The sequence below is a fragment of the Pongo abelii genome, chromosome 15 (assembly GCF_028885655.2).
Source record: "Pongo abelii isolate AG06213 chromosome 15, NHGRI_mPonAbe1-v2.0_pri, whole genome shotgun sequence".
NCBI classification, from domain to species: domain Eukaryota; kingdom Metazoa; phylum Chordata; class Mammalia; order Primates; family Hominidae; genus Pongo; species Pongo abelii.
Window position 1 is genome coordinate 23147153 of NC_072000.2, and position 26039 is coordinate 23173191.

Consider the following 26039-nt stretch of genomic DNA (forward strand, 5'->3'; position numbering starts at 1 on the left):
AGTCCCTGACCCCACCTCTTCTGCCACAAACGTCAGCATGGTGGCATCTGCCCGCCCTTGGTCAAGTGAGAAGGCAGAGAAGAACATTCTAGAAATCAACAAGAAATTACGCCCCCAGCTGGCAGAGAACAAAGAGCAGTTCAGAAACCTTAAAGAGAAATTTCTTGTAACTCAAGTGGCGTACTTCCTGGCCAAGGGGCAGAATAATTACGGTAAGTTCTGTAGGCTCACCATCACAAAAGTGATGAATGATGTCCTGTCTTCTCTCGGAGAAACTAAATGCTCTCTCCATCAAAAATAAGTTCAACCTTCCCATACTTCTAGGAAAATAGAAATGGGCATTTTCACATTTTGTTAAATTTGGAAGTCAGAGGTACCAAAGTATTTAGCAAGTTTCCATGTTTGCAATCAGGTGGGGGTGGGCCTAGAGGTAAAATTGCAGTTATTCATTTCAGACACAGGCACAGAACGACCTGTTTTCTCCAAGAGGCTAAATCGTGTTTCCAAGAATCGTCTCTGTACCATATAAGATCTGGCAGACAAATAACATCTAGTTTGTTGTTCCAAATATGTGGGACTAGTGAACCCTTATTCTGTTCAAGCTTTTGTTGAGGCTCAATAGGCAAAGCTCTGTTCTAGGGACCCTGAAGGAAACTTGGTGATAGTACACAGTACCCGCTCTGAGGGGCTTCAAGAGGAGTCTGCACCTAATAGAACCTGTGGTATGTATAAGTGACAGCATCAAGAGCAGGGAGTAGGGGCCATGCACGGTGGGTCACTCCTGTAATCCCAGCACTTTGGGAGGCTGAGGTGGGTAGATCACGAGGTCAGGAGTTTGAGACCAGCCTGGGCAACATGGAGAAACCCCATCTCTATAAAAATACAAACATTAGCTGGGCATGGTGGCAGGTGCCTGTAATCCCAGCTACTCGGGAGGCTCAGGCAGGAGAATCCTTTGCACCCAGGAGGCAGAGGTTGCAGTGAGCTAAAAGCATGCCATTGCACTCCAGCCTGGGTGACAGGGCAAGACTTGTCAAAAGAAAAGCAGAGAGTAGCCTGGTGAGAGGGAAGTCCTGCTTCCTGGGGCACAGGCTCTTGTTCCTAAAGAGGAGGAAAGATCCCGCGTGAGAATGTGTGGAAGTAGCAGTGCTGTGTGCAGAACAGGGACACTGGGCCTGTCTCCTGGGCTCCATCCAAGTTGTTTGTCTTGTCTGTCCCTCAGTTTCCTCATCTGTACATAGGGTACTACAGAAATACCTGCCTCTGTAAATTGCTGCACTGAATTACATGAGATATTTCTTGTCAATCTCCTAGAATGTCTTTTGGCACAGAGTAAACACTATCTACTAGTTCTTCATTCTACTGTTTCTAAATTAACACAAACCTTATTAGTATTTGGGCAGATTTCCTTCATGGCCTTATGGTCTTATGTCTCATAATTTGTGCTTTAGATGTGATTCTTAAAATCACATCTGAAGATATGATTTAAAAATCAAAGATGGTTAAGATCTTTGACATATTTGGCCTTGAAATTCCCAGTAAAAGGGAAGCCATCAGTCCCATAGTCCGAGAGGCCTTCCCGACTATACAAGAAATCACTACTTCATGCCCCAGTGCAGTGTTTTAGAGAAGAGGCTGCAAGGCTTGGGAAAGTGGCCCCCCATTCAGAGTCAGACCTCCGGGGCTGTGAATTCTGATTCCACTTCATTGTGGTTGAATCATCTTGTCAACTTCCTTGATGTGCCTTGAGTTTCTCTTTCTTCGTCTGTAAATTTTGGAGGATCAGATGCCAGCAAGTCAGGAGACTGAAGAGTAAAGATGTAGAAATCCTTGCCTAGAGCCTGGTACTGGGGACAGTTTTGTCCTTGGGATGGACCTGGCTCCTGCCCTGTAGGCAGTGACCAGAGCACCATGTCCAGCCTTTCACTGAGGCAGGCCTGACTGTCTTTCCTCAGAGTATGAAGACTGCAAAGACCTCATAAAATCTATGCTGAGGGATGAGCGGCTGTTCAAGGAAGAGAAGCTTGCACAGCAGCTCGGACAACCTGAGGAGCTCAGGTGAGGGGACCCCATGGGGTCAGGCAGGTGACAGGTGTGTAAATCTCTGAAGTACAGCAGCTCGGTGGGGAGAAATAAGAGCTAAGCTGGGCCAGCGGAAGGGCAGGAATTGCCATGGCAGGCTCACGACACACAAAGATTTATCAAGCAGAGAACAAGGATAATAATAAGTTATGGGCTGCAGTTGTTTCTCAGAGACTTGTTTTCTGTTTTTCAAACAAGTAATTGTTGAGGTAAAATATACATAACAGAAAATTAACCGAAGGAGTGGGAACCACCTAGCAGCATTCAATATACTCAAAAGGATGAGCCATCACCACCCCGTTCACCCTTAGTCAGAATCACCTCCTGACTGACTGCGGCTTCTCATCCTTTCAGTCAATCAATGTTGCCTGTCATTCTATTCTTTCATCTTTTCAGTTGGCCCCATCTGCACCTGGCCTCATTTCTGTCCATGGCTTTGTATCTAGTCGCTGCAAGATGCACTATGTGTATATTCACATGGAAATGTCCATGGCCAGAGTGAGGAACTGAAAGGATGGATGTCTTTTTGAAACTGAATTAGGAAGACACCTACTTTTGTTGACAGAAGAGAAAGATGAATGGAACATTGTGGAGGGTCTTCCAGGGGCCCTCTCTCATACAGAGGAAGCCTGTGAACCATTTTTATTCTTTCTCTTGGCCACAGACATTGCTTTAAACAATGCTGACCTTCTGCTTGGAGGTCTCCTCGAGGACATTGTCTTAGAAATTTCTGTCACAATATTAGAACGGATCACTCATCCCTTTCCACTGTTAAATTTTCTCTACTATCTCACCTTAGGCAATATAAAGTCCTGGTTCACTCTCAGGAACAAGAGCTCACTCAGTTAAGGGAGAAGTTACAGGAAGGGAGAGATGTCTCCCACTCATTGAATCAGCATCTCCAGGCCCTCCTCACTCCAGATACGGCAGACAACGCACAGGGATGGGACCTCCGAGAACAGCTGGCTGAGGGATGTAGGCTGGCACAGCACCTTGTCCAAAAGCTCAGCCCAGGTAAGGTGGCCATAGGCCCTGATGACCCAAAACTCCAGGCTTATGAGAGACTCCAGACCTCCATACTTTCACAATGACAGTTGTATCGGTGTTTTTTCCCACTAAACATATGTGGCCGTGACATGACCAGGACTTCCTGGGTAAGAACAGAGATGGCAAACCCATGGGGTTGGAGGTCACAGTATTGCAAATGTCCCACCTTCCTTCATGGAAGGTGGTCTTTGGAGCAAGAAGCAGCACATTTCTAGTTTTAAAGGACAGGAAGGAGGTTGTGACAGGGGCTTGCTTATTAGAGTGAAAAGAGCTCTGGACTCAGAAGGCAGGTTCCCAGGCTGTCTCTTTGGCAATGTTCTTAATAACTGTTCGTGAGTGAGTGATTTATCCTTCCTGAGTTTCTCTGTCTCCATCTGCAAAGGCAGGCAAATTGTCTCTTGCAAGGGTCTGAAGCATCCAAACATGGGAACACTTAAGACTGCTTTTCAAAATGAGATAAAGCCCCTCGCTGTGTGGTATTGGAGAAGGCACTTGATGTGGGGGCATTTGGTGGTAGGAAGTGCTTCAGATTGGAGCACTCCCCATGGAGACAATGTCCCTGAATAACAGGGCAGAAGCCACACGGAGGGCCTGTGAAGTCTCCAGATGCATAGAGGACTGTAGGACAAGTTTATCCTCTCCTAGGAGAAAGAATAGGTTTGAAATGTGAACTGTGACAGGACACCAAGCCTGTGCCTGGGAATCAGACCTGTAGCAGGATGGGGGAGACAGCTGCCACAGTCCAGAGAGAGGCTGTAGAAGCCTCCATCATATGGGGAGCAAAAGGTCTTTTCAATATTTGGCCACATCTTGATGGTGGCCCTCCAGATCAGAAATGCATTGCCCAATGGATCAGGAAACCATGCCAGGGCATTTTGTTAAAGATAAAACATGAGAGCTTTCAGTTGAACAGTGACCATGTCTAGATGTTCATCTCTGAGTGCACACTGGGCTGACTGTGCTTGCAGAGTGTGAAGTGGGAAATAGCTGAACGAGCACTTCTGTATTTACAGAAAATGCTGAAGATGAGGATGAAGATGTTAAAGTTGAGGAGGCTGAGAAAGTACAGGAATTATGTACCCCCAGGTAACGCTGAATAATCGGGAGCAAGTAATGGGTGGTAACATATGAAAAAGGTCTAGGAGACACACCCTCTCTGGCATCTACGATGGGCCGAAAGTCTGCATTCCCTTGGCCACAGAATGTGAAATTCAAGCCAGCTTGGACACAGGGTGTGGCAGCTGTTGTGTTTCTCTGTGTATGGTAGGTGTCATGTCTGTACCGTCCAGGGATAGCTGAGTCTTCATCCTCCTCAGCTCGTATCTGTCCAGTGCAATGAACACCAGTTGCTCTCTTCCTCTCTGTCTCCCATGGCAGCCATGCTCTGTTGCAGAGAGTAGAGGATTGCCTGTTCCCTCTTAAGGGGAACCTCCTGTTTGCTTTCTGGGACCACTCTCTTAATGCCTCCTGTCAAAACCAGCTGGGACTCCCTGGGGTCCGATCCCTCTGTGTTTAATCTTCTGTCATCTCTATCCCACCTGGCTCCTCAGGGAGGTGCAGAAGGCTGAAGAAAAGGAAGTCCCTGAGGACTCACTGGAGGAATGGGTCATCACTTGTTCAACTAGCCACGGCCCTTGTGAGTCCAACCAGCCTCACCAGAAAACCAAAATCACATTTGAGGAAGACCAAGTCGACTCAACTCTAGTTGTAGACAGTGAATCCTCTGATGATGAATGGCAGGATGCTCGAAACCTTCTCCCAGGTAGCCTCTATTTCCCTTGTGTCTCATACCTCTGTCTACGCTATGGAAGATCAATTCTGAGGACAGGCTGTATACATAAATATTGGTTTAGTCAGAAACCAGGATGCAGCTAGGTGCGGTGACTCACACGTATAATCACAGCAGTTTGGGAGGCCTAAGTGGGAGGATCATTTGAATTCAGGAGTTCAAGACCAGCCTGGGCAATATGCTGAAACCCATCTTTCCAAAGAATACGAAAACCTAGCCAGGCATGGTGCTCCGTGCATATAGTCCCAACTGCTCAGGAGGCTTAGGTGGGAGGACTGGCTCAGACAATCCTCCCTTCCTCATTCACTACTCTCAGGCTAGACTCTCTCTCCTTTTCATTGGCTTGTCTTAGCTATTAAGTGTCTGGCCAGGGGCGCTGGCTCACATCTGTAATGCCAGCGCTTTGGGAGGCCGAGGTGGGCGGATCACCTGATGTCAGGAGTTCGAAACCAGCCTGGCCAACGTGGTGAAACCCCATCTCTACTAAAAATGCAAAAATTAGCTGGCATGGTAGTTGGCACTTGTAATCTCAGCTACTTGGGAGGCTGAGACATGAGAATCGCTTGAACCAGGGAGGGCAGAGGTTGCAGTGAACTGAGATCGCGCCACTGCACTCCAGCCTGGGTGACAGAGTGAGACTCCATCTCAAACAAAAAACAAAAAACCAAAAACGAACCAATGAAACAAACAAAAAAATTTAAAAAACCAAAAACAATCTGTTGTGCTACACAGAAATATTGGCTGTTCATGGGGTCAACAACTCAGTGCCAGTCTTGCTTATAGAAATTTATAAGCAAGAAAAGGGTAGAAGCATTTATGTCCTGGTTTCAAGGTGACTGCGTAGGTAAGACAAGTTGACTTAAAGGAGATCAAGACTGGCGATGAGAAGAGTGAAATCAGGGACACAACATCTTCAAAGAAGTAGACAGGGCTATCAGTGACATCCCTCAGTCCTGATTAAACCTACTTGATTTCACGAGTTTTTAACCCATCGTGTGTTTGGGTGTCTTCTCCCCAGTCCCTGACCCCACCTCTTCTGCCACAAACGTCAGCATGGTGGCATCTGCCCGCCCTTGGTCCACTGAGAAGTCAGAGTTGAACATTCTAGAAATCAACAAGAAATCGCGCCCCCAGCTGGCAGAGAACAAAGAGCAGTTCAGAAACCTCAAAGAGAAATTTCTTGTAACTCAAGTGGCGTACTTCCTGGCCAAGGGGCAGAATAATTACGGTAAGTTCTATAGGCTCACCATCACAAAAGTGATGAATGATGTCCTGTCTTCTCTCGGAGAAACTAAATGCTCTCTCCATCAAAAATAAGTTCAACCTTCCCATACTTCTAGGAAAATAGAAATGGGCATTTTCACATTTTGTTAAATTTGGAAGTCAGAGGTACCAAAGTATTTAGCAAGTTTCCATGTTTGCAATCAGGTGGGGGTGGGCCTAGAGGTAAAATTGCAATTATTCATTTCAGAAACAGGCACAGAACGACCTGTTTTCTCCAAGAGGCTAAATCGTGTTTCCAAGAATCATCTCTGTACCATATAAGATCCGGCAGACAAATAACATCTAGTTTGTTGTTCTAAATGTGTGGGACTAGTGAACCCTTACTCTGTTCAAGCTTTTGTTGAGGCCCAATAGGCAAAGCTCTGTTCTAGGGACCCTGAGGGAAACTTGGTGATAGTACACAGTACCTGCTCTGAGGGGCTTCAAGAGGAGTCTGCTCCTAATAGAACCTGTGGTATGTGTAAGTGACAGCATCAAGAGCAGGGAGTAGGGGCCGTGCACGGTGGCTCACTCCTCTAATCCCAGCACTTTGGGAGGCTGAGGTGGGTAGATCATGAGGTCAGGAGTTTGAGACCAGCCTGGGCAACATGGAGAAACCCCATCTCTACTAAAAATACAAACATTAGCTGGGTGTGGTGGCAGGTGGCTGTAATCCCAGCTACTCGGGAGGCTGAGGCAGGAGAATCCTTTACATCCAGGACACAGAGGTTGCAGTGAGCCAAGAATATGCCATTGCACTCCAGCCTTGGTGACAGGGCAAGACTCATCAAAAGAAAAGCATAGAGTAGCCTGGTGAGAGGGAAGTCCTGCTTCTTGGGGCACAGTCTCTTGTTCCTAAAGAGGAAGAAAGATCGCACCTGAGAATGTGTGGAAGCATCAGTGCTGTGTGCAGAACAGGGACTCTTGGCCTGTCTCCTGGGCTCCATCCAAGTTGCTTGTCTTGTCTGTCCCTCAATTTCCTCATCTGTACATAGGGTACTACAGGAATACCTGCCTCTGTAAATTGCTGCAATGAATTACGTGAGCTCTTGTCAATCTCATAGAGCGTTTTTTGGCAGAGAGTAAACACTATCTATTAGTTCTTCATTGTACTGTTTTTAAATTAACACAAACCTTATTAGTATTTGAGCAGATTTCCTTCATGGCCTTATGTCTTATGTCTCATACTTTATGCTTCAGATGTGATTCTTAAAATCACATCTGAAGATATCATTTAAAAATGAAAGATGTTTAAGATCTTTGACATATTTGTCCTTGAAATTCCCAGTAAAAGGGAAACCATCAGTCCCATAGTCCGAGAGGCCTTCCCGACTATACAAGAAATCACTACTTCACGCCCCAGTGCAGTGTTTTAGAGGAGAGGCTGCAAGGCTTGGGAAAGTGGCCTCGCATTCAGAGCCAGACCTCCGGGGCTGTGAATTCTGACTCCACTTCATTGTGGTTGAATCATCTTGTCAACTTCCTTGATGTGCCTTGAGTTTCTCTTTCTTCGTCTCTAAATTTTGGAGGATCAGATGCCAGCAAGTCGGGAGACTGAAGAGTAAAGATGTGGAAATCCCTGCCTAGAGCCTGGTAGTGGGGACAGTTTTGTCCTTGAGATGGACCTGGCTCCTGCCCTGTATGCAGTAACCAGAACAGCATGTCCAGCCTTTCACTGAGGCAGGTGTGTCTGTCTTTTCTCAGAGTATGAAGACTGCAAAGACCTCATAAAATCTATGCTGAGGGATGAGCAGCTGTTCAAGGAAGAGAAGCTTGCAGAGCAGCTCGGGCAAGCTGAGGAGCTCAGGTGAGGGGGCCCCGTGGCGTCAGGCAGGTGGCAGGTATGTAAATCTCTGAAGTACAACAGCTCAGTGGGGAGAAATAAGAGCTAAGCTGGGCCCGGGGAAAGGCAGGAATTGCCATGGCAGGCTCACGACACACAAAGATTTATCAAGCAGAGAACAAGGATAATAATAAGTTATGGGTTGTGGTTGTTTCTCAGAGCCTTATTTTCTGTTTTTCAAACAAGTAATTGTTGAGGTGAAATGTGCATAACAGAAAATTAACCGAAGGAGTGGGAACCACCCAGCAGCATTCGGTAAACTCAAAATGATATGCCATCACCACCTCACTCACCCTTAGTCAGAATCACCTCCTGACTGACTGCGGCTTCTCATCCTTTCACTCAATCAATGTTGCCTTCTCGAGCCTGTCATTCTTTTCTTTTGTCTTTTCAATTGGCCCAATCTGCACCTGGCCTCATTCCTGTCCATGGCTTTGTATCTAGTCGCTGCAAGATGCACTATGTGTATATTCACGTGGAAATGTCCATGGCCAGAGTGAAGAACTGAAAGGATGGATGTCTTTTCGAAACTGAATTAGGAAGACACCTACTTTTGTTGCCAGAAGAGAAAGATGAATGGAACATCGTGGAGGGTCTTCCAGGAGCCCTCTCTCATATAGAGGAAGCCTGTGAACCACTTTTTATTCTTTCTCTTGGCCACAGACATTTCTTTACACACGTGCTGGCCTTCTGCTTGGAGGTCTCCTTGAGGACATTGGCTCAGGAATCTATGTCGCAATATTGCAACTAATCACTCATCCCTTTCCACTGTTAAATTTTCTCTACTATCTCACCTTAGGCAATATAAAGTCCTGGTTCACTCTCAGGAACGAGAGCTGACTCAGTTAAGGGAGAAGTTACGGGAAGGGAGAGATGCCTCCCGCTCATTGAATCAGCATCTCCAGGCCCTCATCACTCCGGATAAGCCAGACAACTCCCAGGGATCAGACCTCCGAGAACAGCTGGCTGAGGGATGTAGGCTGGCACAGCACCTCGTCCAAAAGCTCAGCCCAGGTAAGGTGGCCATAGGTCCTGATGACCCAAAACACCAGGCTTATGAGAGACTCCAGACCTCCATACTTTCACAATGACAGTGGCATCGGTGGTGTTTTTTCCCCTAAACATATGTGGCCATGACATGACCAGGACTTCCTGGGTAAGAACAGAGACGGCAAACCCATGGGGTTGGAGGTCACAGTATTGCAAATGTCCCTCCTTCCTTGATGGAAGGTTTTCTTTGGAGCAAGAAGCAGCACATTTCTAGTTTTAAAGCACAGGAAGGAGGCTGTGACGGGATGGCGCTTGTTAGAGTGAAAAGAGCTCTGGACTCAGAAGGCAGGTTCCCAGGCTGTCTCTTTGGCAATGTTCTTAGTAACTGTCGGTGAGTGAGTGATTTATCCTTCCCGATTTTCTCTGTCTCCATCTGCAAATGCAAGCAAATTGTCACTTCCAAGGGTCTGAAGCATCCAAATGTGGGAACACTTACGACTGCTTTTCAAAAGGAGATAAAGCTGCTTGCCATGTGGTGTTGGAGCAGGCACTTCATGTGGGGGCATTTGGTGGTAGCAAGTGCTTGAGACTGAACACTCCTCATAGAAAGAATGTCCCTGAATAATAGGGCAGAAGCCACGTGGAGGGCCTGTGAAGTCTCCTGATGCACGGAGGACTGTAGGACAAGTTTGTCCTCTCCTAAGAGAAAGAATTAGGCTTGAAATGTGAACTGTGACAGGACACCAAGCCTGTGCCTGGGAATCAGACCTGTAGCGGGATGGGGGAGACAGCTGCCACAGTCCAGAGAGAGGCTGTAGAAGCCTCCATCATATGGGGAGCAAAAGGTCTTTTCAATATTTGGCCGTATCTTGATGGTGGCCTTCCAGATCAGAAATGCATTGCCCAATGGATCAGAAAACCATGCCAGGGCATTTTGTTAAAGATAAAACATGAGAGCTTTCAGTTGAACGGTGACCATGCCTAGATGTTCATGTCTGTGTGCACATTGGGCTGACTGTGCTTGCAGAGTGTGAAGTGGGAAATCTCTGAACGAACACTTCTGTATTTACAGAAAATGACGAAGATGAGGATGAAGATGTTAAAGTTGAGGAGGCTGAGAAAGTACAGGAATTATGTGCCCCCAGGTAACACTGAATAATCGGGAGCAAGTAATGGGTGGTAACATATGAAAAAGGTCTAGGAGGCACGCCCTCTCTGGCATCTACGATGGGCCGAAAGTCTGCATTCCCTTGGCCACAGTATGTGAAATTCAAGCCAGCTTGGACACAGGGTGTGGCAGCTGTTGTGTTTCTCTGTGTGTGGCGGGTGTCATGTCTGTACCGTACAGGGATAGCTGAGTCTTCATCCTCCTCGGCTCCTATCTGTCCAGTGCAATGAACACCAGTTGCTCTCTTCCTCTCTGGCTCCCATGGCAGCCATGCTCTGTTGCAGAGAGTAGAGGATTGCCTGTTCCCTCTTAAGGGGAACCTCCTGTTTGCTTTCTGGGACCACTCTCTTAATGCCTCCTGTCAAAACCAGCTGGGACTCCCTGGGGTCCGATCCCTCTGTGTTTAATCTTCTGTCATCTCTATCCCACCTGGCTCCTCAGGGAGGTGCAGAAGGCTGAAGAAAAGGAAGTCCCTGAGGACTCACTGGAGGAATGTGTCATCACTTGTTCAACTAGCCACGGCCCTTGTGAGTCCAACCAGCCTCACCAGAAAACCAAAATCACATTTGAGGAAGACCAAGTCGACTCAACTCTAGTTGTAGACAGTGAATCCTCTGATGATGAATGGCAGGATGCTCGAAACCTTCTCCCAGGTAGCCTCTATTTCCCTTGTGTCTCATACCTCTGTCTACGCTATGGAAGATCAATTCTGAGGACAGGCTGTATACATAAATATTGGTTTAGTCAGAAACCAGGATGCAGCTAGGTGCGGTGACTCACACGTATAATCACAGCAGTTTGGGAGGCCTAAGTGGGAGGATCATTTGAATTCAGGAGTTCAAGACCAGCCTGGGCAATATGCTGAAACCCATCTTTCCAAAGAATACGAAAACCTAGCCAGGCATGGTGCTCCGTGCATATAGTCCCAACTGCTCAGGAGGCTTAGGTGGGAGGACTGGCTCAGACAATCCTCCCTTCCTCATTCACTACTCTCAGGCTAGACTCTCTCTCCTTTTCATTGGCTTGTCTTAGCTATTAAGTGTCTGGCCAGGGGCGCTGGCTCACATCTGTAATGCCAGCGCTTTGGGAGGCCGAGGTGGGCGGATCACCTGATGTCAGGAGTTCGAAACCAGCCTGGCCAACGTGGTGAAACCCCATCTCTACTAAAAATGCAAAAATTAGCTGGCATGGTGGTTGGCACTTGTAATCTCAGCTACTTGGGAGGCTGAGACATGAGAATCGCTTGAACCAGGGAGGGCAGAGGTTGCAGTGAACTGAGATCGCGCCACTGCACTCCAGCCTGGGTGACAGAGTGAGACTCCATCTCAAACAAAAAACAAAAAACCAAAAACGAACCAATGAAACAAACAAAAAAATTTAAAAAACCAAAAACAATCTGTTGTGCTACACAGAAATATTGGCTGTTCATGGGGTCAACAACTCAGTGCCAGTCTTGCTTATAGAAATTTATAAGCAAGAAAAGGGTAGAAGCATTTATGTCCTGGTTTCAAGGTGACTGCGTAGGTAAGACAAGTTGACTTAAAGGAGATCAAGACTGGCGATGAGAAGAGTGAAATCAGGGACACAACATCTTCAAAGAAGTAGACAGGGCTATCAGTGACATCCCTCAGTCCTGATTAAACCTACTTGATTTCACGAGTTTTTAACCCATCATGTGTTTGGGTGTCTTCTCCCCAGTCCCTGACCCCACCTCTTCTGCCACAAACGTCAGCATGGTGGCATCTGCCCGCCCTTGGTCCACTGAGAAGTCAGAGTTGAACATTCTAGAAATCAACAAGAAATCGCGCCCCCAGCTGGCAGAGAACAAAGAGCAGTTCAGAAACCTCAAAGAGAAATTTCTTGTAACTCAAGTGGCGTACTTCCTGGCCAAGGGGCAGAATAATTACGGTAAGTTCTATAGGCTCACCATCACAAAAGTGATGAATGATGTCCTGTCTTCTCTCGGAGAAACTAAATGCTCTCTCCATCAAAAATAAGTTCAACCTTCCCATACTTCTAGGAAAATAGAAATGGGCATTTTCACATTTTGTTAAATTTGGAAGTCAGAGGTACCAAAGTATTTAGCAAGTTTCCATGTTTGCAATCAGGTGGGGGTGGGCCTAGAGGTAAAATTGCAGTTATCCATTTCAGACACAGGCACAGAACGACCTGTTTTCTCCAAGAGTCTAAATCGTGTTTCCAAGAATCCTCTCTGTACCATATAAGATCCGGCAGACAAATAACAACTAGTTTGTTGTTCTAAATGTGTGGGACTAGTGAACCCTTACTCTGTTCAAGCTTTTGTTGAGGCCCAATAGGCAAAGCTCTGTTCTAGGGACCCTGAGGGAAACTTGGTGATAGTACACAGTGCCCGCTCTGAGGGGCTTCAAGAGGAGTCTGCTCCTAATAGAACCTGTGGTATGTGTAAGTGACAGCATCAAGAGCAGGGAGTAGGGGCCATGCACGGTGGCTCACTCCTCTAATCCCAGCACTTTGGGAGGCTGAGGTGGGTAGATCACGAGGTCAGGAGTTTGAGACCAGCCTGGGCAACATGGAGAAACCCCATCTCTACTAAAAATACAAACATTAGCTGGGCGTGGTGGCAGGCGCCTGTAATCCCAGCTACTCCGGAGGATGAGGCAGGAGAATCCTTTACATCCAGGAGGCAGAGGTTGCAGTGAGCCAAGAATATGCCATTGCACTCCAGCCTTGGTGACAGGGCAAGACTCATCAAAAGAAAAGCAGAGAGTTGCCTGGTGAGAGGGAATTCCTGCTTCCTGGGGCACATTCTCTTGTTCCTAAATAGGAAGAAAGATCGCACCTGAGAATGTGTGGAAGCATCAGTGCTGTGTGCAGAACAGGGACCCTTGGCTTGTCTCCTGGGCTCCATCCAAGTTGCTTGTCTTGTCTGTCCCTCAATTTCCTCATCTGTGCATAGGGTACTACAGGAATACCTGCCTCTGTAAATTGCTGCAATGAATTACGTGAGCTCTTGTCAATCTCATAGAACGTTTTTTGGCAGAGAGTAAACACTATCTATTAGTTCTTCATTGTACTGTTTTTAAATTAACACAAACCTTATTAGTATTTGAGCAGATTTCCTTCATGGCCTTATGTCTTATGTCTCATACTTTATGCTTCAGATGTGATTCTTAAAATCACATCTGAAGATATCATTTAAAAATGAAAGATGTTTAAGATCTTTGACATATTTGTCCTTGAAATTCCCAGTAAAAGGGAAACCATCAGTCCCATAGTCCGAGAGGCCTTCCCGACTATACAAGAAATCACTACTTCACGCCCCAGTGCAGTGTTTTAGAGGAGAGGCTGCAAGGCTTGGGAAAGTGGCCTCGCATTCAGAGCCAGACCTCCGGGGCTGTGAATTCTGACTCCACTTCATTGTGGTTGAATCATCTTGTCAACTTCCTTGATGTGCCTTGAGTTTCTCTTTCTTCGTCTCTAAATTTTGGAGGATCAGATGCCAGCAAGTCGGGAGACTGAAGAGTAAAGATGTGGAAATCCCTGCCTAGAGCCTGGTAGTGGGGACAGTTTTGTCCTTGAGATGGACCTGGCTCCTGCCCTGTATGCAGTAACCAGAACAGCATGTCCAGCCTTTCACTGAGGCAGGTGTGTCTGTCTTTTCTCAGAGTATGAAGACTGCAAAGACCTCATAAAATCTATGCTGAGGGATGAGCAGCTGTTCAAGGAAGAGAAGCTTGCAGAGCAGCTCGGGCAAGCTGAGGAGCTCAGGTGAGGGGGCCCCGTGGCGTCAGGCAGGTGGCAGGTGTGTGAATCTCTGAAGTACAGCAGCTCGGTGGGGAGAAATAAGAGCTAAGCTGGGCCCGGGGAAAGGCAGGAATTGCCATGGCAGGCTCACGACACACAAAGATTTATCAAGCAGAGAACAAGGATAATAATAAGTTATGGGTTGTGGTTGTTTCTCAGAGCCTTATTTTCTGTTTTTCAAACAAGTAATTGTTGAGGTGAAATGTGCATAACAGAAAATTAACCGAAGGAGTGGGAACCACCCAGCAGCATTCGGTATACTCAAAATGATATGCCATCACCACCCCACTCACCCTTAGTCAGAATCACCTCCTGACTGACTGCGGCTTCTCATCCTTTCACTCAATCAATGTTGCCTTCTCGAGCCTGTCATTCTTTTCTTTTGTCTTTTCAATTGGCCCAATCTGCACCTGGCCTCATTCCTGTCCATGGCTTTGTATCTAGTCGCTGCAAGATGCACTATGTGTATATTCACGTGGAAATGTCCATGGCCAGAGTGAAGAACTGAAAGGATGGATGTCTTTTCGAAACTGAATTAGGAAGACACCTACTTTTGTTGCCAGAAGAGAAAGATGAATGGTACATCGTGGAGGGTCTTCCAGGAGCCCTCTCTCATATAGAGGAAGCCTGTGAACCACTTTTTATTCTTTCTCTTGGCCACAGACATTTCTTTACACACGTGCTGGCCTTCTGCTTGGAGGTCTCCTTGAGGACATTGGCTCAGGAATCTATGTCGCAATATTGCAACTAATCACTCATCCCTTTCCACTGTTAAATTTTCTCTACTATCTCACCTTAGGCAATATAAAGTCCTGGTTCACTCTCAGGAACGAGAGCTGACTCAGTTAAGGGAGAAGTTACGGGAAGGGAGAGATGCCTCCCGCTCATTGAATCAGCATCTCCAGGCCCTCATCACTCCGGATAAGCCAGACAACTCCCAGGGATCGGACCTCCGAGAACAGCTGGCTGAGGGATGTAGGCTGGCACAGCACCTCGTCCAAAAGCTCAGCCCAGGTAAGGTGGCCATAGGTCCTGATGACCCAAAACTCCAGGCTTATGAGAGACTCCAGACCTCCATACTTTCACAATGACAGTGGCATCGGTGGTGTTTTTTCCCCTTAACATATGTGGCCATGACATGACCAGGACTTCCTGGGTAAGAACAGAGATGGCAAACCCATGGGGTTGGAGGTCACAGTATTGCAAATGTCCCTCCTTCCTTGATGGAAGGTTTTCTTTGGAGCAAGAAGCAGCATGTTTCTAGTTTTAAAGGACAGGAAGGAGGCTGTGATGGGAGGGCACTTGTTAGAGTGAAAAGAGCTCTGGACTCAGAAGGCAGGTTCCCAGGCTGTCTCTTTGGCAATGTTCTTAGTAACTGTCGGTGAGTGAGTGATTTATCCTTCCCGAGTTTCTCTGTCTCCATCTGCAAATGCAAGCAAATTGTCACTTCCAAGGGTCTGAAGCATCCAAATGTGGGAACACTTAGGGCTGCTTCTCAAAATGAGATAAAGCTGCTTGCCATGTGGTGTTGGAGCAGGCACTTCATGTGGGGGCATTTGGTGGTAGCAAGTGCTTGAGACTGGAACACTCCTCACAGAAAGTATGTCCCTGAATAATAGGGCAGAAGCCACGTGGAGGGCCTGTGAAGTCTCCTGATGCACGGAGGACTGTAGGACAAGTTTGTCCCCTCCTAAGAGAAAGAATTAGGCTTGAAATGTGAACTGTGACAGGACACCAAGCCTGTGCCTGGGAATCAGACCTGTAGCGGGATGGGGGAGACAGCTGCCACAGTCCAGCGAGAGGCTGTAGAAGCCTCCATCATATGGGGAGCAAAAGGTCTTTTCAATATTTGGCCACATCTTGATGGTGGCCCTCCAGATCGGAGATACATGGCCCAATGTATCAGGAAACCATGCCAGGGCATTTTGTTAAAGATAAAACATGAGAGCTTTCAATTGCACCGTGACCATGCCTAGATGTTCATGTCTGTGTGCACATTGGGCTGACTGTGCTTGCAGAGTGTGAAGTGGGAAATCTCTGAACGAACACTTCTGTATTTACAGAAAATGACGAAGATGAGGATGAAGATGTTAAAGTTGAGGAGGCTGAGAAAGTACAGGAATTATGTGCCCCCAGGTAACACTGAATAATCGGGAGCAAGTAATGGGTGGTAACATATGAAAAAGGTCTAGGAGGCACACCCTCTCTGGCATCTACGATGGGCCGAAAGTCTGCATTCCCTTGGCCACAGTATGTGAAATTCAAGCCAGCTTGGACACAGGGTGTGGCAGCTGTTGTGTTTCTCTGTGTGTGGCGGGTGTCATGTCTGTACCGTACAGGGATAGCTGAGTCTTCATCCTCCTCGGCTCCTATCTGTCCAGTGCAATGAACACCAGTTGCTCTCTTCCTCTCTGTCTCCCATGGCAGCCATGCTCTGTTGCGGAGAGAAGAGGATTGCCTGTTCCCTCTTAAAGGGAACCTCCTGTTTGCTTTCTGGGGCCACTCTCTTAATGCCTCCTGTCAAAACCAGCTGGGACTCCCTGGGGTCCGATCCCTCTGTGTTTAATCTTCTGTCATCTCTATCCCACCTGGCTCCTCAGGGAGGTGCAGAAGGCTGAAGAAAAGGAAGTCCCTGAGGACTCACTGGAGGAATGTGTCATCACTTGTTCAACTAGCCACGGCCCTTGTGAGTCCAACCAGCCTCACTGGAACACCAAAATCACATTTGAGGAAGACCAAGTCGACTCAACTCTCATTGACTCATCCTCTCATGATGACTTGTCGGATGCTGTATACATTATCCCAGGTAGCCTCTATTTTCCTTTGTCTCACGCCTTTTCCTATGCTGAGGAAGATAAACTCTGAAGGCAGGCTCTATACACACAAATTGGTTTTAATAAAATCTTTTATGGGATTCTTAACAGAGATATCAGGGAGGTTTTCTTCCCTTCTCAGCTCATGTCATGCCTTTGTCTCACAGTCCCCAGTGTCAAGTTACTGGACCCCAGACAAGAGTGACAATCTCATAGTCACCTGAGTGCAGGAGGTACACAGGAGGTATCTGTGAGGCCTCATAGCTTCGATTCAGTATCTCTTGTCACCTGTGATTAAGTCATCTGTCCCTGAACAATGTCCATGCGGTTTCTCTGCCTTTTTAAGGAGACTGGCAGCCTTGCCTTTGTATTTGGAAGTATCGTTCCCCAGGCTTCACTGCTCTCAGCTTTAGTCTTGGTATCCTTCAAGTCAGCTTGCTTAGCTGCACAGTCACCTTGAAATCAGGACAGAAACTTTTCTTTTTTACTTTGCTGATATAGTTCCATAAAGCAAGGCTGGAGCCTGGTTCTCCACCCCATCAATGCAATGGCTGATCCAATGTTTCTTTGTAGCATCATAGATTCTCTCTCTTTTTTTTTTTTTTTTGTGATGGAGTCTCGCTCTGTCACCCAGGCTGGAGTACAGTGGCTCCATTTTGGCTTGCTGCAACTTCCGCCTCCCAGGTTCAAGTGATTCTCCTGCCTCAGCCTCCTGAGTCGCTGGTACCACAGGTGCTCGGCACCACATCTGGCTAATTTTTGTATTTTTATTAGAGACGGGGTTCCCCCATGTTGGCCAGGCTGGTCTTGAACTCATGACCTCAAATGATTCACCTTCCATCATCTCCCAAATCACAGATTCTTTTTAATGCAAGAGTTGTTAAAATTTATCTATCAGTCGAGTTTCATGTGTAGATCCCTCTAAACAATTAATGTCCATGTTACCTGGTGATATAAGTCAGTATTGCAACAACACTCCTAGAAAATTGTTTGACCAATTATTGGCTATTTTGGTGGAAAAATTTGTTTAAGTTTGCATAGACTCAGGCAGGGAATATGGCATTTTGGTCTACCCGTAGAGGGAAATTTTGGCCTGTGGGTCTGGAAAGCAGGGTCATCTACTTCTCACCAGAGTTAATCTAGGGCACCCTAGAATCCTCCTGTCAGAATCCATATTCTTGCACTGAGAATAGTTATGTCCTTGTCCTATGACTGGACACTGATTTGGTCATATGTGAAGTGTGAATTGCTTAATGTGACCTGCTTCTCTGAATTTATTTCCAGAAAATGAAAGTGATCATGAGGAAGAGGAAGAAAAAGGGCCAGTGTCTCCCAGGTAATGCTGTGGAATTGTGGGCTGTTAATTCAATAGGGGCAGCTGGAGATTGTAGATTTAGAGAAAATGAGGAAGCAATGAATAGAACTTTTTCTTCCATTCACCCAGCTACAAGTTGTCCTTATTAACAACGTTGTACATTATTTGTGGCCCTTGTGTTGGTTTTAATTTCGTAGTCCTCTCAAGATAGGAACTTGCAATCAGATAAGCCAGGTGAACTAGCCAAACAGGGATATCTTATTGATCTTTTAAAAAAACCAGCTCTTGGATTCACTGATTTTTTTGAAGAGTTTTTTTGTGTCTCTATCTCCTTCAGTTCTGCTCTGATCTTAGTTATTTCTTGCCTTCTGCTAGCTTTTGAATATGTTTGCTCTTGCTTCTCTAGTTCTTTTAATTGCAATATTAAGGTGTTGATTTTAGATCTTTCCTTTCTCTTGTGGGCATTTAGTGCTAGAAATTTCCCTCTCCCCACTGCTTTAAATGTGTCCCAGAGATTCTGGTATGTTGTGTCTTTGTTCTCATTGGTTTCAAAGAACATCTTTATTTCTGCCTTCATTTCGTTATTTACCCAGTAGTCATTCAGGAGCAGGTTGTTCAGTTTCCATGTAGTTGTGCGGTTTTGAGTAAGTTTCTTAATCCTGAGTTCTAATTTGATTGCACTGTGTCTGAGAGACAGTTTGTTGTGATTTCTGTTCTTTTACATTTGCTGAGGAGTGCTTTACTTCCTACTATGTAGTCAATTTTGGAATAAGTGTGATGTGATGCTGAGAAGAATGTATATTCTGTTGATTTGGAGTGGAGAGTTCTGTAGATGTCTATTAGGTATGCTTGGTGCAGAGCTGAGTTCAAGTCCTGGATATCCTTGTGAACCTTCTGTCTCATTGATCTGTCTAATATGACAGTGGGGTGTTAAAGTCTCCCATGATTATTGTGTGGGAGTCTAAGTCTCTTTTCAGGTCTCTCAGGACTTGCTTTATGAATCTGGGTGCTCCTGTATTCGATACATGTACATTTAGGATAGTTAGCTTTTCATGTTGAATTGATCCCTTTACCATTATGTAATGGCCTTCTTTGTCTCTTTTGATCTTTCTTGGTTTAAAGTCTGTTTTATCAAAGACTAGGATTGCAACCCCTGCTTTTTTTTGCTTTCCATTTGCTTGGTAGATCTTCCTCCATCCCTTTATTTTGAGCCTATGCGTGTCTCTGCACGTGAGATGGGTCTCCTGAATGCAGCACACTGATGGGTCTTGACTCCTTGTCCAATTTGCCAGTCTGTGTCTTTTTATTGGGGCATTTAGCCCATTTACATTTCAGGTTACTATTGTTCTGTGTGAATTTGATCCTGTCATGATGATGTGAGCTGGTTATTTTGCCTGTTAGTTGATGCACTTTCTTCCTAGCATCGATGGTCTTTACAATTTGGCATGTGTTTGCAGTGGCTGGCTGGTACATGTTGTTCCTTTCCATGTTCAGTGCTTCCTTCAGGAGCTCTTGTAAGGCAGGCCTGTTGGTGACAAAATCTCTCAGCATTTGCTTGTGTGTAAAGGATTTTATTTCTCCTTCACTTATGAAGCTTAGTTTGGCTGGATATGAAATTCTGGGTTGAAAATTCTTTTCTTTATGAATGTCGAATATTGGCCCCCACTCTCTTCTGGTTTGTAGGGTTTCTGCAGAGAGATCCACTATTAGTCTGGTGGGCTTCCCTTAGTGGGTAACTCGACCTTTCTCTCTGGCTGCCCTTAACATTTTTTCCTTTCTTCAAACTTGGTGAATCTTACAATTATGTGTCTTGGAGTTGCTCTTCTCGAGGAGTATCTTTGTGGTGTTCTCTATATTTCCTGAATTTGAATGTTGGCCTGCCTTGCTAGGTTGGGGAAGTTCTCCTGGATAATATCTTGAAGAGTGTTTTCCAGCTTGGTTCCATTCTCCCCATCACTTTCAGGTACACCAATCAAATGTAGATTTGGTCTTTTCACATAGTCCCATATTTATTGGAGGCTTTGTTCATTTCTTTTTACTCTTCTTTCTCTAAACTGCTCTTCTCACTTCATTTCATTAATTTGATCTTCAATCACTAATACCCTTTCTTCCACTTGATCAAATTGGCTACTGAAGCTTGTGCATGCGTCACGTAGTTCTCGTGCCATGGCTTTCAGGTCCATCAGGTCATTTAAGGTCTCCTCTGCATTGTTTATTCTAGTTAGCCATTCGTCCAATCTTTTTTCAAGGTTTTTAGCTTCCTTGCGATGGGTTTGCACATCCTCCTTTAGCTCGGAGAAGTTTGTTATTACCGACTTCTGAAGCCTACTTCTGTCAGCTCATCAAAGTCATTCTCCGTCCTGCTTTGTTCCATTGCTGGTGAGGAGCTGTGATCCTTTGGAGGAGAAGGGGCGCTCTGGTTTTTAGAATTTTCAGCTTTTCTGCTCCAGTTTGTCCACATTTTTGTGGTTTTATCTACCTTTGGTCTTTGATGCTGGTGACCTACAGATGGGGTTTTGGTGTGGATGTCCTTTTGTTGACATTCATTCCTTTCTGTTTGTTAGTTTTCCTTTTAACGGTGAGGTCCCTCAGCTGCAGGTCTGGTGGAGTTTGCTAGAGGTCCACTCCAGACCTTCAAACAGGGATTTCTTGGTGTCACCTGTTCTCTCCCATGTGTTTAAATCCAGGGAGAGAATGTATATATGCTTTCTGTTTATTTTTTGTTAGTATGTTTGCTAGTATTTGTGTAAGCAAAGAAATTGAAAAAATAAACATATTATATCAAAATATTGTAAAAAGGGGACCCTTAATACACAAGATCTGTGTCTGCACTGCCTCAAGGGCTCTGTTCACTTGAATGCTGCATGTAAAATTCAACCCAATTTATACGAAGTAGTTGAAGCCCTGTGTTAGTTCTCTGTGCTGCAAGTCATGATGGTAGTTTACAGAGAGAGTCTGGGTGCCCTGCATTGGCTGATCTGTGGCAAATGTACTGAGCATGTGCTGCCCATTTTTGTTCGGTCCTCAGAGCAGTCAACCTCCAGCCTGCATTTAGAAGGATAGTTTTATTTCTCTTGAAGGAAAAATGCCTTTGGTTTCTGTGAGCACTCCATTCTGTCTCCCATCAGATCATCTGGAAGGTTTTGTTGTCTAATCTCTGTTGGTTATGTCTTCTGTCATCCCTGTCCTGCCTGGCTCATCAGGAATCTGCAGGAGTCTGAAGAGGAGGAAGCCCCCCAGGAGTCCTGGGATGAAGGTGATTCCACTCTCTCAATTCCTCCTGACATGTGTGCCTCATACCAGTCTGACGGGAGCACCTTTCACTCAGTAGAGGAACAGCAAGTCGGCTTGGCTCTTGACATAGGCAGTGAGTACTCCATTGTGAAGGTGATAAAGCTCCAGTTCATGTCCCAGGTAGACCCCATAATCTTTGGGCCTTGCGCCCCTGGTTGGGCTGAGAGTTGCCATCACTGTGGGTGGAACTTATATATCAATGTAGATTTCAATCACTCTGGAATCGAGTCTGAAGCACAGGCATGGGGTGGGTCAGTGAGCTTTGCTGTCTTCCTAGTCTCAGGCCATGCCCGTGCCACCCTGGACCGACTGTCAGGACATTGAACTCAAGGCAGGTGTGGCAAACTCACACCAAGCTGTGCAGCACATGTCCAGGAGTTATCTGTCAGATCAGCTCACCTGAATTAAATGTCTCTTGCCAGCTACAAATTTCTTTATGAGTTTTGTTCCCAAAGCATGTCTGTGCAGTTCTTTACCTGCCCAAGCCCAGTGTCACCCTTGTCTACCTCTCCGTGGAAGATGTGACCCAGGTTTCACTGAATTTATCCCCACTTTCTGTGTCTTCTAAGTTGGCTTGTTGTAGCTCATCTGTCCATCATCTTGCTGGTATGTTTTCTAGATAAATGGCTGACTTTTTACCCACAAAAGCCATGATAGCTGATGCTTCTGTGTAGAACCAAGTCTCATTTTGACTCAAGAGCTGGTACATTGCATCCCTCCATCAAATCTCAGTGTCCACAATCTCATAAACTATCAAATCCTGGGTATTTGATGAGAGAAGCCTGAATATTGTAATATCTCTCCTATGAGGCGTTAGAACGATTTGCCTCAAATCTATTGGGAAAAACATTGCTCATTTGTGTACACAAACCTAGGACAGAGCACACTGGGAAGATCACATTCCAAAATGGGAATTTTGCCCAAGGCTCATGAAAGGAACCAAGTCAGTTCTCTCAAGACTTGACCTCAGGCCTCCTGGTATATTTCTCTCAAAGTCTACTGTTCTCACACTGAGAAGACTGATGTCCCTGTGTTAGGATTGGACAGAGGAATGTTTCTGTGTGCAAGGAAGAACTGCTTCATGTAAGAGGCCCTGTCTGAATTTATTTGCAGGACATTGGTGTGATCAAGTGAAAAAGGAGGACCAAGAGGCCACAGGTCCCAGGTGAGTCTGAGAAATTGTGGACAGTTAATTTGATGTTGACACCTGGAGACGCCAAGTCTGGGGAAAACAGTACATGCTGAAAATAATGATTTCATCTTGTCAGACAAGTCTGAATTACATCTACTAACATTGCTTTTGGTTCTCATTACAGTAAATGTTTAGGTTTCCATTTCTTCCTTTCCTTATCATTTACTAACCTAGTGAAGGTTGACCACACCTCAAAAGCTGTATTCTCATGGTGACTGCAGGGAAGCTTGAGCACATTTTATGCAAAATTATTGAGCCCACTCTTTTCATGATCACTGTTCATTGTGTGTCCTGAGGGCACTAATATAGAGTGTTCTTTGACTCCCTCATCAGTGTGTCACCTGGCCAATTCACTGAGCTCACTATCTCTCTCACTCTCTCTCTCTCTCAGTGTGTGTGTGTGTGTGTGTGTGTGTGTGTGTGTGTGTGTGTGTGTGTGTGTGTCTTTCTCTTTCATCCTTTTCTGCCTGGCCCTGGTCTGTCCCAACATGAAGGCAATAATTTGTTACCTCATTAATAGATCTGTCCTTTTTCTTTTCAAACAGTTCCTTATGTTACCCATGAAATCTAGCTGGGGCTGTGTGGTTTCTGATTCCCCCTGGCTTATTCTTTACTTTTCCTTCTTTTCCAGGCTCAGCAGGGAGCTGCTGGATGAGAAAGAGCCTGAAGTCTTGCAGGACTCACTGGATAGATTTTATTCAACTCCTTGTGGGTATATGGAACTGCCTGACTTATGCCAGCTGTACAGAAATGACTTTTACTCATTGGAGGAACAACACCTTGGCTTGGCTCTTGACGTGGACAGTGAGTACCTTACTATGAAGGTGATAAGACTCCACCTGGTCCTCCAGATATGGGTGATATTCCTGCTCCAAGTGGTCCTTACTGACCCGAGAGATGTCATTGCCGCAGGCAGGACCTGTGGGCGCATATAGGTTGTAATGAAACTGTAGTTTCAGTTGGAAGCCCAGACATGAAATGGGTCAGGGAGCATGGCTCTATTCCTAGTCTCCAGCCATGCCTGTGGCAACCTGAGCCCACTCTCAGCACATTGGACCAGGTACATGTAAAAAATTCACAGAACTATGATTTGGGCTCAAGGGTTTGTAGATTTCCTCCTTCATTCTAATTTCAGTGTCTTGCAATGACGAATGAGCTGGGCATTTGATGAGACAGGGCTGAATACTGCAGTTTTCCTCCTAGAAATCATCTGGGGCATTTTCTTTGAACTGATGGGAACAATAAGGCATAACTGTTTGCACAAACTTGGGATAAATGATTTTGGGATAACTGTCTACCAGAATAGGGACATTTCACCCTTGGTTCTGAGATGCAAACCAAAGATTCTCTATCATGACTGGCTTTGAGGCCTCCTGAAGTATATCTCTCACATTGTCCTGTTCTTGTGCTGAGGAGCCTGAGGTCCCTGTGTGGGGATTAGACAGTGGACTGTTATGGGTGTAGGTGAATTGGCTTATTTTGTCTGTCCCTGTCTGAATTTATTGCAGGAATTAAAAAGGACCAAGAAGAGGAAGAAGACCAAGGCCCACCATGCCCCAGGTAAGTTTGAGCAACTGTCAACAGCTAATTCTGTGTTGACACCTGAAGACTCCTGGTTCAGGGAAAGCAGAGCAAGCCGACATTATCGATTACATGTTTTCAACCAAGCCTGAATTATTCCTACTCACATTGCTGTTGGTTTTCATTGCAGTAGATATTTAGGTTTCCGTTTCTTCCTCTCCTTGTCACTTACTAATCTACTGTAGGTTGACCATACTTCAAAAGCTGTATCCTCATGGTGACTGCATGGAAACTTGAGCACATTTTATGGAAAATTATTGAGCACAGTCTTTTCATGATCACTGTACACTGTGTGTCCTGAGGGCAGTAACTCAGAGTGTCCTGTACTCCCTCATCAGTGTGTCACCTGGACAATTCACTGAGTGCTCGCTCTCTGTCTCTGCCTCTGTCTCTCTGTCTCTCTGTCTTTCTCTTTCATTCTTTTCTATTTGGCCCTGTTCCATCCCAACTGAAGGCAATAATTTGTTACCTCATTAATGGATGTATCCTTTTTCTTTTTTAACCACTTCCTTATGCTGCCCATGAAACCTAGTTGGGGCTCTGTTGTGTCTGATTTCCCCTGGCTTATTCTTTACTTTTTCTACTTTTCCAGGCTCAGCAGAGAGCTGCTGGAGGTAGTAGAGCCTGAGGACTTGCAGGACTCACTAGATAGATGTTATTCGACTCCTTCCAGTTATCTAGAAATGCCTGATCCATGCCAGCCCTACGGAAGTTCCTTTTACTCACTGGAGGAAGAACATGTTGGCTTTTCTCTTGACGTGGATGGTGAGTACCTTTCTATAAAGGTGATAAGGATCCACTGAGTTTTCCATATAGAGATCATATTCCTGCTCCAAGAGGCCATTACTGAGCTGAGAGATGTCATTGCTGCACTGAGGACCTATAGGCACATATAGGTTGAATGAAACTCTAGTTCTACCTGGAAGCCCAAACATGGGATGGGTCAGTGAGTGTGGCTCTCTTCCTAGTCTCAGGCTATGCCTGTGGCACTCTGATTCTACTCTCAAGGCATTGGACCTGGGCAGATGTGACAAATTCAAAGAACTATGATTTTGACTCAAGGGTTTGTAGATTTCCTTTCTCACTCTAATTTCAGTGTCTAAAATCCTCACAACCATGAACAATCTGAGTATTTGATGAGACAGGGCTGAATATTGCAGTTTTTCTCCTAGAAATCGTTTGAGGGCATTTGCTTTAAATTGATTGGAAAAATATGGTATAACCGTTTGCACAAACTTGGGACAAATGATATTGGGATAATGATCTACCAGAATAGGGACATTTTACCCTTATTTTCTGGGACAAAACCAAGGAATCTCTATCATGACCAGCCTTCAGGCCTCCTGAAATATATCTCTCACAGTGTCCTATTCTTATGCTGAGGAGCCTGAGGTCCCTGTGTGAGGATTAGACAGTGGAATGTTATGTGTGTAAGGGAATCAGCTTAATGTGTCTGTCCATGTCTGAATTTATTGCAGAAATTGAAAAGTACCAAGAAGGGGAAGAAGATCAAAACCCACCATGCCCCAGGTAACTTTCAGCAATTGTGGTCGCTTAATTCTGTGTTAACACCTAGAGACAACAGGTCCAGGGAAAACAGTGTGTTTGATTTCATGTTTTCAATAAAGGCTGAATTACTCCTACTGACATTGCTATTGGGTTTCATTGCAGTAGACATTTCAGTTTCCATTTCTTCCTCCCCTTATCATTTACTAATGTACCATAGGTTGACCATACCTCAGAAGTTGTACACTTACGGCAACCGCATGGAATTTTAAGCACATTTGATGGAAAACTATTGAGTTCACTCTTCTCATGATCACTGTTTGCTGTATATCGTGAGGGCACTAACTCAGAGTGTCCTTTTACTCCCTTA

General features: G+C 45.6%; 1 protein-coding gene across 10 annotated transcripts in view; it reads left to right on the top strand.

The window, feature by feature from the left end:
• Positions 1 to 26039, top strand: part of LOC100174408 (neuroblastoma breakpoint family member 3) — a 53716-nt gene that overhangs the window by 25639 nt on the left and 2038 nt on the right. For 7 of the 10 annotated variants that reach the window (XM_063715407.1, XM_063715410.1, XM_063715412.1 and 4 more), the window contains 22 exons: positions 3 to 212; positions 1956 to 2058; positions 2882 to 3096; positions 4143 to 4215; positions 4680 to 4891; positions 5937 to 6146; positions 7886 to 7988; positions 8824 to 9038; positions 10087 to 10159; positions 10624 to 10835; positions 11881 to 12090; positions 13830 to 13932; positions 14768 to 14982; positions 16032 to 16104; positions 16569 to 16774; positions 18066 to 18117; positions 21225 to 21463; positions 22504 to 22555; positions 23214 to 23386; positions 24091 to 24142; positions 24756 to 24928; positions 25642 to 25693. In XM_063715407.1, coding sequence (XP_063571477.1) covers positions 3 to 212; positions 1956 to 2058; positions 2882 to 3096; positions 4143 to 4215; positions 4680 to 4891; positions 5937 to 6146; positions 7886 to 7988; positions 8824 to 9038; positions 10087 to 10159; positions 10624 to 10835; positions 11881 to 12090; positions 13830 to 13932; positions 14768 to 14982; positions 16032 to 16104; positions 16569 to 16774; positions 18066 to 18117; positions 21225 to 21463; positions 22504 to 22555; positions 23214 to 23386; positions 24091 to 24142; positions 24756 to 24928; positions 25642 to 25693 — 3226 coding nt within the window. The remainder of the gene's footprint in view (positions 1 to 2; positions 213 to 1955; positions 2059 to 2881; positions 3097 to 4142; positions 4216 to 4679; positions 4892 to 5936; positions 6147 to 7885; positions 7989 to 8823; positions 9039 to 10086; positions 10160 to 10623; positions 10836 to 11880; positions 12091 to 13829; positions 13933 to 14767; positions 14983 to 16031; positions 16105 to 16568; positions 16775 to 18065; positions 18118 to 21224; positions 21464 to 22503; positions 22556 to 23213; positions 23387 to 24090; positions 24143 to 24755; positions 24929 to 25641; positions 25694 to 26039) is intronic. The other 3 variants (XM_063715409.1, XM_063715413.1, XM_063715408.1) reach the window with 3 other exon arrangements.